Raw genomic sequence first — 17,526 nt, forward strand, 5'->3', positions numbered from 1 at the left:
CAGAGGACAAGGACTCACAAGGCTCAGCTGGCTGCACTCAGAAGTTCCCCACTCCTCTTTCCCTGGAAGTGGAGAATGCGAACCCCTGAGCTAGATGCCCAGTGTCACGTCCACTCAGCCAGTTCCAAGCTTTGTAAGCCTCGGAAGACAACTCAGGTTTTCAAGCCCCACACACCGTCCTCACATATGTGAGGATAAGAATACTACTTTGAGGGCTCTAAAGATTAAATGAGATAATATATTAAAAACCATGGTATCTGGCACCTAGTAAGTGCTCGGTGAAGTAGTAGACAGCAGAAAAATCAGTTGTCTAAGAGGCTGCCAGAGACTTGCTATCCGATACCTGGTAACTGAATGGCTTCAGCTCTCAGGTTTCCAGTGTAATTTTAGTAATTGAGTTACTAGCATCCGTGTCTTCATTTTATTTATTCATTGAGTGAAGATTAACTAGGCACTTTACATAAACAGGTTTATACTTGAGGGTACATGGTACACAGCGAGAATAGGTATGGATGAACCGTATGGCTCAGTGAGAACTCTTGCTCCTCAAGCTTGGATATCTGAATTTGAATACCCAGAATCCACTTAATCATACTGGACATGGCCACACCTGCCTGTGAGCCCAGCCCTGTGGAGCAGACAGGCACATCCTGGAGCTCACTAGCTAGTTGGTCTAACTGAACTAGCGAGTTCGATTCGGTGACAGACCTTGTCTCGAGAGTAAGGCAGAGAGCACTAGAGCACTGGTGTTCTCTTCTGGGCTCTGCAAACCACATACAAACTGTAGCGCACTGGACCCCAGCTGGCGCATCTGTTGTAATTAAGACACTGGGGAGGGTGGATCCGACATCCCAATCTCATAGTCTTAGGTACCTAAGTATTGCCACTTCCTTACACTTATACAACAGGCATGCAGCCGTAGTTGGAGTACATGAGGTGAGGCAAATTCACTTTTTAAGTTAGAATGGCTTTTTTCATGGTGGTAGCAGCACTATGCTGTGGAAAGATCCAGAAAGCTACTGTTTAGAAGCTATTAAAGAGTGTATAGATACGTGGTTACTACTTCTCACGCCTTTATCTTTTGTATTATGTATCTGCTGTGTTTACTTACTTGTCTTTCTAAGGGCACTGTGATTTTAAATTAAGCTATTAATTTTGCTGTGTTTACAAATAATGCCATCTTTGGGATACAGACTGTTACATTTGAGGCAGTTACAGGCATCAGTTTCTCCTGTGCTCAGTACCCTGGGGAATCATGAGCATTCGGCCACTGGGGACGGCGAGAAGACTTTTAGGGCTGCTGGCATCAGGGCAAGCTCCTTGTGAATAAACGTCATCTCCCTGCACACACTGGCATTTATACGCCCACCTCGGCACCTGACATTTCCTAAAGTGGGAACACTGCTGTGAGTGGAATGAGGAGAAAACAACCACGAGTGGTTGTCCTGCACGAGTTCTATGAAAGCATGTTGGGAGGCACATGATGAAAAAGCAGATATTTTTATTATGATGTTTATCCATATTTGGCATTGCTGTAAATGGCTGACTAACATTTACTGCCAATTCAGTACAAATGTGTGGTTTGGTAATACCAGAACAGCAAATTTAAATGAAAAATAAAAGTTAAACATTTCCACACAAAATTTTACAGTCTGACATTTCACTGTGTAGGTAGAAAGACAGATTTTTAAACTACAGGTTATTCAGCATGAATAAAAAACTACAACTTTTATTTTTAAACAGGAGTCACTGGTTTTTAATTTTTTACACATTTAAAAATTACTGTGATAAAAAATAATGAAAAAGCTTCTTAATAATGCCATACACAGTATAATATAGATTTGTCCCCATTATATAGCCTTTGTTTAATATACAAAATAGAATATTGACACACTGAAATCTCTATGTAGTTAAGCAGGTTATTGAGGAGGGTATTTTCATACAGCCATTTATCAGAAAATAAAATCCTTTCAGGCATATTCTAGACAGAAGCCGACCCTGTCCTGACGACCTGGTCACCAGTCCTGATAGAGCAGGCTGACTGAAAATAGTCTGGGAATGAGAAGACTTCCATCTGAAGCGGTTTGCAGTGTCTTCTGTACACTCTGTTTCACCTTCTAACACTGAAACCAGGCACATAAGAAACACATTCAACTCCAGCTTACCGTTGGGGTGACCAACCGGAATCTCAAGCTCCTGAAGGCTACCATGATCCTTGAGTGCTGACAGATCAATACTACCATGGTTCATCCCATGGTCATACTGCCTCATGGTAAATAAGAGGGAGCAAACTACTGGGACTGGGATCCAGCGGGAATCCTCGTCCCATCTTGTCCCATCCCTGCCCTGCCCTGCTCTGTAGCACTGGAGTTGCTGGCTTCTCCATGCCCACCAGAGCTCACCCTGACTCATCCTTAGACCCCACACTGTGTGGCCTTGTCCCTTTGGGGTAGTCTCACTTATTGGTGTGTCTTTCCTTACAGAAGGCAGTGCTTCCTAGGTTCCCTTCCCTTCCCCAAGTTTCCTGTCTCCTTTCTTCTGCATATACAGTATCCCAAGCCAAAGCCTAAAATAACCAGAGTGTCCCTTTTTGTCCTACCAGTAATTAAAGATATCTTTCAAGATCGGTCATGAGTCATACAGGCATGTCACCAAGTCTCACTGAAGTTATTATAAACCTAAATAGTTAGGAACGGTATGAAGCCACACACGGAGACAGTACCGCATCTTCTCACTGTACTCAAAACTATGACAGCTCTCTTCTTCCCCACATACTAAAGGAGCATGGCTCTTTATACGCTTCAAGGAAAGCTTCCGGTAGTAGTTTTATGAATGTCTGTTGCCTTCTGTTAATAACAACGCATATATATCTTTTTCTTCTCCTTTTTCGTTTTTGGAGCTCTATTTTTGAAAGCCAAGCTGGTTGGGACTGAAAGCAGATTTATGTGTGATGTGCTTTTTTGGGTTTAACCATATAACATTCCATAAATGTACAATAATCTATTTTTGAGAAGCTCATTTTAAAACTTAACACTGTCATTGATAATATTCAAGTGGTATTTCTTAGGCACCATAAATTTCACATCCAGCTGGGTTACAATTATCTTAAAGTACTTTGAGACCAATTTAAACCATTACAAACTGAACAATCCCTTTTAGAGAGAATTCAAAAAGCAAATGATTATACTTTTTTATTAAATAATTTCTGCAAAATACTGAAAATAACAACATTCAAAAAGCATTCAAAGAAAACATAAGCATGTCCTCATCTTACTTGGAAATGGACTGTTGAAGGGTGGGGAGGATTAGTGTATTCCTGGCTTCCTATGGGCTCTTTAGGTTTACATGTTGCTGGTGCCTCTATGCACGCCATCGCCAAACTTCCAAAGCCTCCCTCTGCTAACCTGTGGGGAGGCTGCATGGGAAAATAACCCTGCTACTGACGGCGCCTAGAACGACGTGAGCGCCACCCTTCTGTCCTGTTTATGTTAGTGCAACGGGGGATTTAATAACCAAACCTGCACTGACAGGGTCATGGGTGGATGAGGATGGTTAGAATGGGAGGTGGGGAATTAGATCCCCTGTGGTCTCTTGGGTCCAAGCCTCAGAACCTCCAGTGCACACAGGGCCAGTCTCCAGCTCCCTTCCCTAGCTTAGAACAAAGGTGTTTTAATTTCCAAGAGCGCTGAGGCCTGTTTGGATGCTTTTACACACTATAAATCATATAGGCTATCATATCCATCAACATTTCTTTGACCCCTACGAAAAATATATAACATGTCATGATAAAGCAATCTCGCTAAAAGTCATTCTTATTTTACACTATACAGCTATTTTACAGTCAGTTAATAAATTGCATGTAAAGCTGCAGTAGCCCTTCCCTTCCCAAGATCAGTGAATACCAATATGATATATATCTGAAACTATAACTAAATATAAAAATATATTAGAAGTTTCATATTTTTAATATTAGATTTTCAGTTTTTCTATTACACAAATAATTTGGCCACCTTAAGTAGAAATCAGATTTCTTGTGGCTTAGTAAGTGTGTTAAGCTTTGAGTCACAGAAAGTTGGTAAGGTGCACACAGAAAGGGCTACTACAGCTTCTGTTTTGTTTAAAATGATAATTCTCAGTGTGAAGAAGTTCACAGGACTTGTGTTAAATTCTATGGCACATGTAGGGATGTGTAGTTGGACAAACACGGATGCCTGACATTCAGTTCTAAGTAACAAAAATCAGTAGCTGATTCTCCTGGACCACCAGGAGAGCTAGACCAATCGGTGCGGGTGAGATGTGAAAATGGGTGTCTAGCCATTCTTGCTGTATTAGCGATTTAGTTGGGGGTAAAGTTTAATGAGAGAAGTTACTTGGTCTGATTAAACAATCTCTCGGCTTTATCAGAGCTGGCTATCTGGAATAATACATTTTAAAATGTTATGCAAACCACTCCAGAAGGTCCTGAAAGAGCTGATTTACAAACTTGGTTGCTATCTCCCCATTGAAGAGATGGTGCATTAGGTGGAAAGGGGCCTTTTGGTAGTTACTGTTTTCCCACCAGTCTTCTGTAACCATCATCCACGGTTTACCCAGAAGGTCACTGGACTAGGTGCTCTACACCAGTTAGGACGGTTAATCTGCACAGCCTATGTAATTCTCCATGGAAGCAGATATATACAGAGTAAGAGCTTTTTAACAAGAATACTGGAGATCTGAGTCAATTTCTGTGGTCTTCTGATAGCTGGTGCCATCAGGGTAGAAGCACCGACCCATTTTCACACGGAAATTAATGTTAGCGTCTAGGAAAGCTGTGAAGCAGCTGCCCATCTTAAACAGCTGTACGATAACTGGAATACAAAAATTATTGAAGAGAAACGAGCAAGCATAGTTCACTGAATATAAAGGAAATTGTTAAAACCAGACAGTAATAGCTATAAAAGGCACAACTTCCCTTTTCTGATATACACTTGTAAACTTTTTTCAGGTTTCCATGCATAAATCAAAATGCTATCCTAACTATACATGGGAAAAATACACCAACAGAAAGTCTAGAAAGTTTTACCCAGCCAACTGAAAGTCTGAGCAGAAAGTTGATCACATGGACTTTGGGCACTGGTGGTTTAGGTGCGGTCCCTCTCTGACAGTGGCCATGCCTCCACGTAACTGTTAGTTTCTGTGATACACCAACCAATACACTTCACTGTCTGCTGTGCTATCACTTCAGAGTGATGACTCAACTGCTTCTGTCGCCAAGTCTTGGCCCTCTATAAACCACATGTAGTGCGTGTTTAAAACAAAACAAGACAGAAACAAAAAGAACAACAAAACATCTACAAGACAAATTGATAAGTTTGTACAGTAAAAGCTATAAATTCAACTTTCTTTAAGGCAACCTTTCTTAGTAAGGCAGTCATTTTTGATGAAACAGAAGCTTTTTGATATTTCCATTTGAATATTTTGGTATCTGATTAGTGATGATTTCAGCTAACATCTCTGGGAATTCAATACTCATGGTCTTATCCAAAAATGTCTGGAAGCAGTAGGTAAGGAGATTCTCAACCACCTGCAAGAGAAGACAGGCGACGGTGGGGCTCAAGGCGTAACTGCGGACCTCTTGGCTCCCCACCAAGTCTTGACATATTATTTTCTTTTACTGGAAATAAATTCTTTTCTCATATGATATATCCCGATTATGGCATCCCCTCCTTCTAACTCCTCCCAGTTTCTCTTAACCTCTTCTCTCATTAAAAAGATAAAAGCTTCTAAGAGTATTGTAATAATAAAATGAAACATAACAAAATAAAATAAAAACCATTATATTGTTGGACAAGATAGACAAACAGAAGAACCCAAGAGAAGGAACAAGATTCAGGGACCTACTGGTTCACATACTCAGGAATCCCACAAAAACACTATAAACTGAACTCATAATACATACACAGATGACCTGTTATAGATCCTGTATTCATGCTTTATTGGCCTTCATAAAATTTTGATAAAAATATACCAATCTTTGTTGGAATTCCTCATAAGAAAAATAATTTAAATAAAATAAGCACCTAAGAACAAAAGGCTTTTTAAATGTCTTCACCTGCACGCAGAATGAAAGCCCGGCATGCCTGTGATCCAGCATTTGGGAAACTGAGGCAGCAGGATCAAAGGCGATTGTGAGTGAAAGGCCAGCCTACAGGAGTGCTGATATATAGGAAGGAGAAACCAGTGTAATTGGATAGCTTATTCATGTACAGCAGGGAATATTAAACTCTGTACTAACAGAGGAATTTGTATGCAAACGACTAGACTAATAAGACAAGAGAATGTGTACAAAATTATTTATCTTGAATAATCTAATATATAAACTGAGGGAAGGGATGACTGATTGGTATATAATTATATACATTATATATACTAATTAAAACTAACCTTAGGACCTACAAAATTCCCATGTTTCTGCCTCTTTCTTTGTCTTTGGGCTTTTGAGAGGTTCTTTCAGTACCTCTGACTGACAGGCATTCTGAAGGCAGACTAGACTATCTTAGCCTCAAGCGCACAGACACCCACTGCTCTACTGTGTCTGGTTAAAGGCATGTGGCACTGCCCACAACCGAGTTTTCTTTTTCGCTGTTGATCTGGCTTTATGTCTGGTACTTACCTCATGCATGGAGTCCAGAAGCTTTGTCAGTTGGTAAAACCGTTGCCAGTTCTGACTGGAGTTCCCTTCCCTTTTGACGATGGCTTTTCCTAGCTCTTTGATATAAGTCATTCGAATCTCATCAAATAACTCTTGGCTCTTCAGACCTTCCTTAGGAACTAAGAGGTAATATGAAGTCAGTTAAATTCTTCCTTTCTGTGACTTGTCCTGCACTAAGATCACATTTCATGCATAGCTCACCAGTGTACTTTCAATACACTCTAAAATCCATGCAGTTTCAAAGGACTGTGGGACCATAGCTAAGGTACAGGATAACTGAGAATTGGGGTTCCTAACCATGGGAAAGCCAACTGTCTCCCATCTTATAATGGGAGCTGGTCATGACCCCTGAGGATGCACAGTGTCATCTTGTGTATAGCTAATTTGTGATGTACACCAATGAGAGCCCGCTTTAAAGACTCTTTCCTTTTACACCCTTTGTACTGTACCAGGTGGGGTCAGTCCCTCCAGGAAAGGGTGTCTAAAGGTCTGTGACAACTATTACAAAGCAAAGGGCTGCACAGTTTAAGGCAAAGTCTATACAGCCTTTGATTTGAGTCTCTTTCTTTGAAGGGAACCACTGAACTAGGTCCACTTCATTATTAACCACCTCCCCAGCTCTCCTCTACACTGAGCCTGTCCCCTTGTCCCTGTAGGCACTCTCTTCTTGTCCTTTTCCTTCAGTTCAGCAGGCTTTCCCTAACTTGTATCGGTGCCACCCATCTCTGGCAAGGTCACCAGGGAATTAAGCCCGCCAATCTCCTTCCAGGCTTTCTTTTCTTTTCCTTTCCTTCTTTCTTTTTGCAATACACTGAACTTACTGTGTCCTCCCAAGGGAAATGCTGTTTTCATTCCTTTCGTGTCCACCTTTGCCCTGTCTTCAGTGTTTCATTCTTTAGCAGACATGCCGTCCATGAACACAGTTCAGCTGACTGACGGTGACCCCTGCCCCCACTAGTAGTTTGGCACCAGGAATTCATTTTGCTTTCTTGTTTCTGAGGATTGCCTTTGCTCACATTTAGCAGTTTTTCCTCTTTGCATAAAACTTTACCCTGAGGAGGGATAAGGAGCTCCACCCATTGCTTGGCCTGCTCTAAGATGTACTTCTGTTTTGACCAAACATGTCACCAAGGGTATGGGACAAAAGCCTGCTACCTGGGAGGACGGATGTGTGCTTTTTAGGTTTGGGAAAGTTGAGTTATCTTGCCTATGACTTTCAACCACTAGAATGTGGCCTGAGGCTCACTGGAAACTGTCACATCAGCTTTCAGTTTTCATTAAATGCCCACAACTGTTGTTAGAACTCCTAAGTGACTGCTGTATCATACATTTACAACTAACCTATTCTCCTTCCAAAATACTCTAGAGCTACCTAACGGGCAGTCAATGTCAGAGTGCATCCAAATGTCCCTCCTAATGCAAGTACTACAATACTGTCATTTACTGTATATATCCATGTATTTCACCACCTAGTTTGTGGTTATTCATTAATTTAAAAATAAATAAAAATGTGTGTGTATGTGTGTGTGTGCGTGGGCGGGAGAAAGAGAGAGAGAGAGAGAGAGAGAGAGAGAGAGAGAGAGAGAGAGGTTTTCCCTGATGTATGTTTATGCACATGTATGTACCACAGAAGTCAGAGGTAGGCAGCAGACCCCTGGGACTGGAGTTATAGACAGATCTGAGCTGTCATGTGGGTGCTGGAGTGGCTGAGCCATCTCTCCAGATCCCCTGGTACCTGTTATTATTACTGTAACAGTTATGTAACATTAAGAGACATTTTACTCTAGGTGTCCTTTTTGTATTATAATCTCTTCTTATGTGGCACATAATTCTGACATATTTTCCTCTCTTCTTTAAAACAGCTCATATAAGATGGGTATAAAGGTGACCATGAATTCCTTTTTGAAAGACAAATTTATTTGAGGTTTTTATTTTACTCAATTTCTTGGGACAGTCCTGACAGGTAGCCACGGCTGGCTTGACTTTCAGTCCTTAGCCTCTGGAGTACCAGTATTCCACAGTCTGCTACTGTGCCTGGCCCCACCTTCTTCATGGGTAATTCTGTTGGTCTATTGTCTAAGACTGGTGGTTTTTTTTACTTGTCTTTCTTTCCAACATTGTAACTACTTTACATTCTTACTTGCTTGATTTCTGATAAGAAGTCTGGTATAGGTTATAGAAGGTTGGTTATTGTTTTAAAATCATAACTCAAGATGTTTTACCCTTTGTATTTGGTTTTCTAAATTTGAAGAGGATATGTCAAAATGAAGATTTTTTTTTTTTGTTTTTCTTTGCTTGATTATCCCTGAACTTCCTGGAACCACATTTTTGGTATATATAACTAATCTTAGAAATTTCTGAACTCTGATTACTTAAAATATTACAGTCTCATCACACCTTGTTATTCTTTTTCCTCTTTTTATTTGAGTCTAGAACGTTTCTGTTGCTCTATGTTCACTCTTTCTTGGTTGCACGACAACTTAACGGTATGCCTGCTAGGAGCATTCTGCGTTACCATTTCAGCATCTGCTATTTCTAGTGCTCCCTTAGAGGAAATTCCTTAGCTGTCTGTGAATCTTCATTCAGAATTCTCATGTAGTCTATATTTTTCCTGTAGGGTCCTTAGCAAATTGTGTTTAATGTTAGTTATGGGCACTGTGGTGGTTTGAATAAGAATGGTCCCCAAAGGCTTAGTCACCAGGGAGGGGAGCTATGAAAGGATTAGAAGGACTAGGAGGTGTGTTCTTATTTGAATAGGTGTGGTCCTGTTGGAGGAAGTGTGTCACTGTGGGATAAGCTTTGAGGTCTCAAAGTCTACAACAGGCCCAATGTCACTTACTCTCTTTCTCTCTCTGCTTGCAGATCAGAGTGTAGCTCTCAGCTACCTTTCTAGCACTGTGCTTGCCTGCATCAATCACGGTAATAGGCTAAGCTAAGCTCCCTCTGGAACTGTAAGCAAGCCCCCAATTACATGCTTTCTCTTGTGATTACATTTCAGTTTTATTGCACCTGAATGCTTCCTAGAAACCCATTCCCCCTTTTCCTTCCTGTGAGTCAGGAGGGCTATTATAAGGGTCGAGAATCCTTTATTTGCCTTTTCTCCATGTCAGATAAGGTCTTGATGAGGCAGTCTTTCTCATAGGGCAGGCCTTACTTTTGCTGTGGAAACACTACATGTACACTATGCTGTATCCCCCTTTCTAACCAACATAAAAATAAGAGTCACCCCAAGTTCCTGTAAAATTTCTGAAGAAAGGCTGGATTACCAGGCATGTTGAACTTTCCTTTTAAACCAGTCCTCATCAGGCACCATTAGTTTCTTGGAGTTGATGAGATTCTTTTTAAGAAATTAGTTTCTTTCTTTTAATAGGATATGTTTAAGGTTCAATGATATTTTTTCTTGGTACAACAGCCCATTTCTTTTCAGTGTTGAATAATACCATCATTTGGATATATCAGTTTATTGATTTGCCTTCTGGATGATATCTCATTGCGTCTAAGTTTAGCCAGATACAAACTGCTTGGCTATAAATATCCACATGGCATAAGTTTTCATTTCCTCTGTGTACTGATCAAGCAGTTGCTACATCAGATGGTGAGACTAGGTTTGCCTTTATAGGAAACTACCAAACTGTCTTCTGAAATGGTCATTTCACTTTGCTATTCTTCTAGCAGTGAAGAAGAATTCCTGTGCTCCAGGTCCTCAACCAGTATTTGGTGTACTCACTACTCTGGATTGGTTCATTCTAGATAGGTCCTTATGGTATATGACAGCTTACTGCCTTTATTCTATCTTCTTTAGTAAGTCAAGTCTGCATATTCCCAGTCCTTAAAAACAGATTGTTTTAATTGCTGACTTGAAGAGCTCTTTATATATTTTAAAAGAATATCAGGTATGACTTTCCTTTTATTACTTAGCTAATATAAACAAACTCCAAGTTTTTAACTTTTCTACTTTTATTATGAAGCAGTCTTGCTAAAATCTAAAGTTGGTCATGTTTAAACATGTGGTTGTTCTGACAGACAGTTGGCTATTCTCTCAGTTATTCCCCACACACGGTAGTTTTTACTATTTATCTACAAATAATCTACAGCAGAGAGACTGACTCATTACTGTCAGCATTCTCCCTCCATTTTATATTGTGATCTACCAAAGACAGATGGGTAGAAGGAAGGAAGACTCTGTATGGAGCCTCATCACCAGAGATCCCTGGGCAGAACCCATACTAGATCTATAGTACCCATTTATCTTACTAATATTGACAACACTTAATACACACACACACACACACACACACACACACACACACACACACACACACACACTCTCCCTTTTTTCTGAAAATCATCTTATTAAGACATCACAATGGAATTGGTGTAATTATTATGATAGGTCTACAAACAATAGTTTTACAACTTTCACAGGTATTTGCCATATTTAGATATGAATCTTAAGAATGAGTAGGTGATCCACCAACCTGAGGAGAGAAGCAGTAAGGTTTTCATACAGAGATACTCTTCATAGGATACCTGCAATCTTTGTAATTCAGAGGAGACAAACAGCATGTGTTTACATTGGTCATACATGCAGGGTAGAGACATTCTCTGCCTGGGAGACACAAATACAGATATGAGTTAGAAAGAAACAGTGCTAATAGCTGAATTTTGGATTGGTTTTTACATCTATGAACTCATGGCTGCAAACATATCTACTGCTGTTACCAATAACCTATTATAAGACCTGAATTTTGGCAAACAAAGAGAGACAATTCAATAATAACCTTTTACAGGAGACACTAGGTTTTTGTTGTTCTGAAACAACAAAATTGTGAATCCTTTAGTATACTTAGAACTCAGTAAGCTATCTAATTCTGGAATCCCAACAGTGTACTTTTATGGAGTAACAGTGTACTTTTAGGGAATAGTTATTCCTACAAATCTTTTAGTCTGCTTATTCCTTTTAAAATTATTTCATTTTCTTAGATTACAGTTACACCATTTCCCCCTTCCCTTTCCTCTCTCTAAACCTTTCCACATCCCCTTTTTGCTTTCCTTCAAATTGATGGCCTCTTTGTGCATTAATTGTCGTTATGTGCATGCATTATATTCATATATATTCCTAAATACATAAGTGCAACCTGCTCAGTATGCATGTTACTTATATGTTTCCAGGGATGACCAGTGGTACGGGATAATCAACTGATGTATAATCCCCTGGGGAAAACCATTTCTCCTGTCGCCAGCATTTCCTAGCTGTCTATGGTTCTTTGTGTAGGGTTAAGGCCTTTTAGAGTTTCCCTTATCCATGTTAGCATGTGTAGTGTGTGGCCTTTGTTTAGCTGATGTTTAAGCAGGGACACCACTAGTTTACTCCATATACAGCAGATACTATTTTATTTCCCTTAGCATTTAGATGTACTAGTTACTCATTTAAATCAACACTTGACATTTGAATATAGTCAGATCTACAACACAGTTTCTGATCTTACCATTTACAGAAGCCCCTCCCTGTCAATAGCATCTCACCCTAAAGACAGTGATGTGGGAAAGTTGTGCTAGGGCCAGTTTTAGCGCTCTTCTCGGCCTTCCTCTTGTCTGCTGACATCGTTCCTTACTGCACCTGGAGCTTAGGCTACACTGGCTGGGAGCCCCAGGATCTCTGTGTTAGCCCCTCAGTGGTCTCCACATGTTAGCGTGTGAGCAACTGAAGAGCAGGATCCTCTCTATATTCTGACTGAGTGAGGGCGGAGCTTAGTTGGCAGAGTGCTTGCCTTCCCTCTCCCAAGTCTAAGAACGGTATTCACTATTATTTACCTCTAATCCATGTTGGTTACTTCTTAGAACAAATCTAAAGTCTATTTCACAGATGCCGTGATTTTGTTTTGCCCTTATTCATTCCTCTCAACATTACCACAGTCACGAAGGCCTTCTTTGGATCCCTCACCTGTGCTAAGCTTGCTTCAGTTCTTCACACTTGTTTCTTCTCTCTTGAATGCTCTACATTTTCACAGTTTTGTTTGTTTGTTTTGTACAATGAATGATTACTACTCAAGATTTCTGGGTTCTAAAACCCCCATCATCTCCACCCCAAGGCTACCATACTATTTTATCATGGTTCTATGAAATAATTGTGGTCTTTTATTTGAGTCCCCATCAGATGTTTAAGAGACCTCGTCTATTTTGCCTACCATTTTATTCTGCATTTGTATAACAGTGCTTGGCTCTTGATAAGTATGTAAATACCACTTAAAATATGTCGGCAGAACAGCGTAGGCCCCTCCAGCGGAGAGACGCTGTATACTCTAGCTGGGATGGTTCGCTGCTCCAGTTAGGAATTTTCTCTACTGCTTTCCTACCTATCCTCTGAGATCTGTCCCCAAACTGCATTCTAGGCTAAAGAATCTCTTCTTAAAAATACCCGGGGCCATATCATCTGGTCCCCATTAAAACACTTAGAGAAAAGGAACTTAATTGTGTCATTACTTTAGCCTCTTCTACTTAACCTTTAGCTCAAATAGAAGCATTTCTGTAACTCCTGCACATTTAAAGAAGGATGCTTGCTATATTTTCAGACAACCTCTTTAGGGCATCCCAAGTGCTCTCAGCTTCCCTTTCTCTAAACATAACCAATTGTCATTCAGGGCACATCTCAGATGGTCATTGTTACTTACATGAAGTGTAATTGAACTAGTGTTATGTTAATGAGGCTTTTGGTTTCCACCCCACCCCACCCCACTCCACCCCTTGGTTTTGAAACAGGGTTTCAATATGTAGCCCTGTCTGCCCAGGAACTAGCTCTGTAGACTAGGCTGGCCTCGAACTCACAGAGATCTGCCTGTCTCTGCCTCTCAAGAATCTCCGTACAATAAAGGATAATGTCTATTATTCCAAAAATATCCCTTGGACTCTGTATGTGACATATCATTCTAGGAGTGGATAAGCTACTGGAACAAAGGCTGTTGATATAAAACAGAAAATAAGAAAAACCAGGGCTAAATGGAAAAGAGGATGTATTTAGTCTCTGTGAGCCAAGAGATTATGTTTGAAGAATGACCAGCTTAAGTATCGACAGAGAACATTTAAAAGGAATAAACAGAAAGGAAGTGAGGAAGCACTGGGCAGCCAATGCAGTTGATCAGGACAGTGCTAAGGAGGAAAGCATCAGTCAACACAAAGACACTAATAATCGAAGTAGAAAACCTGTGAGCAAAACAGCTGCATGAACCAGGGGTGAACCAGGACAGCAGTTCTAAGTGCGAGCATAGGCTTACATAATGAGACGACAGCAGACTTGTGAACTGTGAGCTGTGATAGTTCTTCAATTTAAAAAAAAATCATAATACTATATTCTTCATATTCATTCCTTTCTTTTTCTAGACATGATGTCATGTGACCCAGGCTGGCTTCAAACTTGCTATGTAGCTAAGGATAATCATGAACTTCTAATCTTCCGATATCCACCTTCTCAGTGCAGAGTCCAGGTGTGCACATCACACCTGGTTACGTCGTGCTGGGGATCACGGGAGGTATCATACATGCTAAACAAGCACTCTACAACAGCAATACATCCCCAGTGTAATTCTCACAGCCTTTCTAAGGAGCAGATGTGTTAGCCTTGCCTGTCTATACCAACTCAAACCCACTCAGAGGGGCCATCCTCATTGTTCCTGTGGACCCCACATGAATTTTTATTAGACTAATTTTGTTTTCTAGATTAGGGGTATATAATTAAAATAACAGTACAATAAGATAATTGTTTTTAATCTCAGACTCCAGAGATGCTTAAGGTATAAAGGGGTTTTTGGTTTGTTGGTTTGGTTTTGGTTGCTAGTTTAAACAAGGTCTTCTATTATGTAGCTCTGGCTACCCTGAACTCAGCACATAGCTCAGGCTATCCTGGAACTCACAGATATCCACCCACATTATTGTGATAGCCCATGGGGAAAACATCAGCTGCTTAAAATACCATACGAGTGGATACAGGACACCCGATTCACATGTAACTTACTCATTAATAATCAGATCAGGAGCAAAGCAGAGCAGGTTTCCACTTGATTGTCTGTATGATCTCCAACCCAGGGCAAATGCCATGAGAAACATCCATGAGTACTGTAGCAGGGTCATTTGGTCATCCAGGTGTAAGTTTCTGAAGCCTAGATTGGAAATAAAGGTATGAGGAACACTCTAGTTACCCAGTTGGCCTTGTTTGGGTGTGATCATTAATAGATAGCCATTGATCAGATCAACACCTGGGCACTCAAAACTCTTTAATGGTTTAATAAAACTTATGAACAGCTATTTTTGGTCAACTTTGTCTATTTAAGTGTACATCAAGTAGTATAGGAAAAGAGAAAGCCAAGAGTCTTTGCGTAGGATATTTCTTAATGGGTTTAGATTTTTAAAAGTTCCTGAAGATTTTTAAAAGTTTATCATTCATGCTAAAAAGGTGGGGTGATGGCCACATAGGTGTGTGTAGCCATAAGCTTGCCAGTCACTTTCCTATCTGTAAAGTTAGGACTGAGGCTTATCCTTGACCTTTGGTATACTGAAGTTCCAACAAAGAACTTTTGTTTAAAAATACCTTTAAAATTAGAAGAAAGTTTAAAGTCAATACATGGCATTTTGTTTAATGAAAAACTAAAATAATTTTGTGTTAGGAAATTTTGACAAAGTCAGCAAATCTGCTGTTTATCAACTTCAAAAACAATCTAAATGAAAATAAGTAGAATTCCTGAATGCTGTCTTCCAGGCGTTGCCGTGGATGGGATTTTAGTTTGGATATTGCAAGATCTTATGTAAAATGAAATACTATGTGTAACCTGAAAGTCAGGGAATGGCACCCACAGTTTCCTTTGGATCTCTCTCTTGTTCTTGTGAGTAAGAGAAACAAGATTTGCTGTGAGATCAATCAGGATGACAGATAGAGTCTTAGAGCAGCTTTATTTTGGAGGGTGCTGCAGATTGACCCCAAGGATTGTGTATGGTAAGCAAACCAGTCATACACCACACCCAGCTCAGAGTGCTTTTGGTGAAGAAAACACAGCTTTCTGCCGAAGCTCTGTTGTCCTTCATGTCCTACCTGGTATCGCCTTTGCCCATTTCACTGCTGCAATCACTTGACGCCCACCTAACATGTTGAGTGTGGTCATAATTCTCCATGCTGAATCTGGAACAGAGCTATCATATCCTGCATACAACACCTCGGGTTCAATCACCTCCAGCAGTGACACCAAGGTAGGGGTGAGCTGTGGTAATGCTGCAGGAACTATTGTTTTGTTAGGATTTTCCGAAGTGTCTTGTGAGACTCCTGCAGTGGCTTGCTGAATCCCTTTGATTTTTTTCTTTGTTTTTCGAGCTGTGGATATTGAAAAAAGGAAAATAAATGCACTGAATTAACTCTGTAGCCCAAACTTTCCAATTATAAAGGTCTTTCATTTCTGAAACTATTATCGAAAGAAGTAAACTATTTAAAAATTTGGCATGTCTCCATGAATGTGTGCACACATTGTGAATGTGGTGTACGTACACGTGTGTATGCATACACCTGTGCTTTGCTCAAGGCCAGGGGAAGAAGTTGGATATCCAAGTCTATCACGCTCCACTTTATTCCTTTTGAGGCAGGCTCCTTCGTTGGACTTGAAGTTAGGCTAGTAGCCAGTAAGCCCTAGAAACACTCTTGTCCCACCTTATCCTTCAGAATGCTGTGGTTAATAAGCCTGGACATATCTGTACCTGGCTTCTGATGTGGGTAGTGGGGTAAACCTGGGTCATTCATGCCTGCCCACCACCCGGTATTACCCACTGAGCCTCCAATCCCAGGATTCTTCTATTTGTCATTTGATAGCATGGCATGGAAGAGAAATTTTGTTTCTGGAAGGGAAAGGTCTATAGGAATTCACTCACATGATTTGTTTACTCTAACAGTGATCCAGTAGTTTACTGTTCACCTTAAACTTCTGAGCCCCCTGCCTCCTAAGTGCTACACTGTGTTGCCATTTATTCTCAGTTTTTCTTAGCTCTTTGAGAATTTTCTACAGTGTGTCTTGAACACACTTACTTCTGTGTTTAACTCCTCCTAGACCCACACCCGCTTCCCACTTTACCACTGTGACATAGAATCGTGCTGCCCATGTGTTCTTGATGTGTGGCTTTCCTTCCACTCGGATGGGTGACTTAGCAGGGGCCACACTCAGCAGGGAACCAGCTAGGGAGTGGGACTTTGGGGCATTCCCTGTCCCATTCTGAGATTCTGTCTGGCTCAGGCTTGCACACAAGTGCTGTGAGCTTCTATGCACAGCTTTCCTGCTCTGTCTGGAAAACACATCCCTTGTCGTCATCCAGTGCCTCCGGCTCTGTCTTCCCACCCTCTCTTCCATAAGCCTTGAGAGGAGGAGGTGTGACACAGATGTCCCCTGTGGGACTGAGCTGTCAATCTGGATGGACTTACAGCTCTGGGAGCGGTCTGGGGATTTGAACTCTTTATATTTAGTAACAACACTCCTATCAAGAGAATGAGATGAATACCATTCTCTCAAGATCAGCATCTTTTATCCAAATTATTGCTCTTCTCAATTCCTTAGTTCCTCAATATAAGATGTTTATTTTTAATCATGTGAATGTTTTTCTCTGTGTGGGAGTCTGAGTACATGACTGTAGGTATCTACAGAGGTCAAAAGACATCAGATCCCCTGGAACTAAGTTACTGGCAGTCGTGAGTTGTCAAATGTGGGTGCTGGGAAGTGAACTTGGATCCTCTGCCACTAATCCATTTGTCAATCCCAAAGACTATTATTTATAAAATACAAATATGACCATGCCTCTCTCATTACTGGTCA

The 17,526-nt window shown here is 40.6% G+C and overlaps 1 protein-coding gene across 13 annotated transcripts in view; it reads right to left on the bottom strand.

Annotated features, from left to right (window-relative positions):
* Window positions 1-1,481: 1,481 nt before the first annotated feature.
* Window positions 1,482-17,526, bottom strand: part of Nr3c1 (nuclear receptor subfamily 3, group C, member 1) — a 121,603-nt gene continuing 105,558 nt past the window's right edge. For all 13 annotated transcript variants that reach the window (XM_087592112.1, XM_087592108.1, XM_087592114.1 and 10 more), the window contains 5 exon segments: window positions 15,771-16,046; window positions 14,700-14,844; window positions 11,170-11,300; window positions 6,653-6,810; window positions 1,482-5,563 (listed from right to left, as the gene is read on the bottom strand). In XM_087592112.1, the coding sequence (XP_087448238.1) occupies window positions 5,411-5,563; window positions 6,653-6,810; window positions 11,170-11,300; window positions 14,700-14,844; window positions 15,771-16,046 (863 nt within the window). In that variant the 3' untranslated portion in view covers window positions 1,482-5,410.

Source organism: Rattus norvegicus, chromosome 18, assembly GCF_021556685.1.
Source record: "Rattus norvegicus strain SHRSP/BbbUtx chromosome 18, alternate assembly SHRSP_T2T, whole genome shotgun sequence".
Taxonomy (NCBI): Eukaryota; Metazoa; Chordata; class Mammalia; order Rodentia; family Muridae; genus Rattus; species Rattus norvegicus.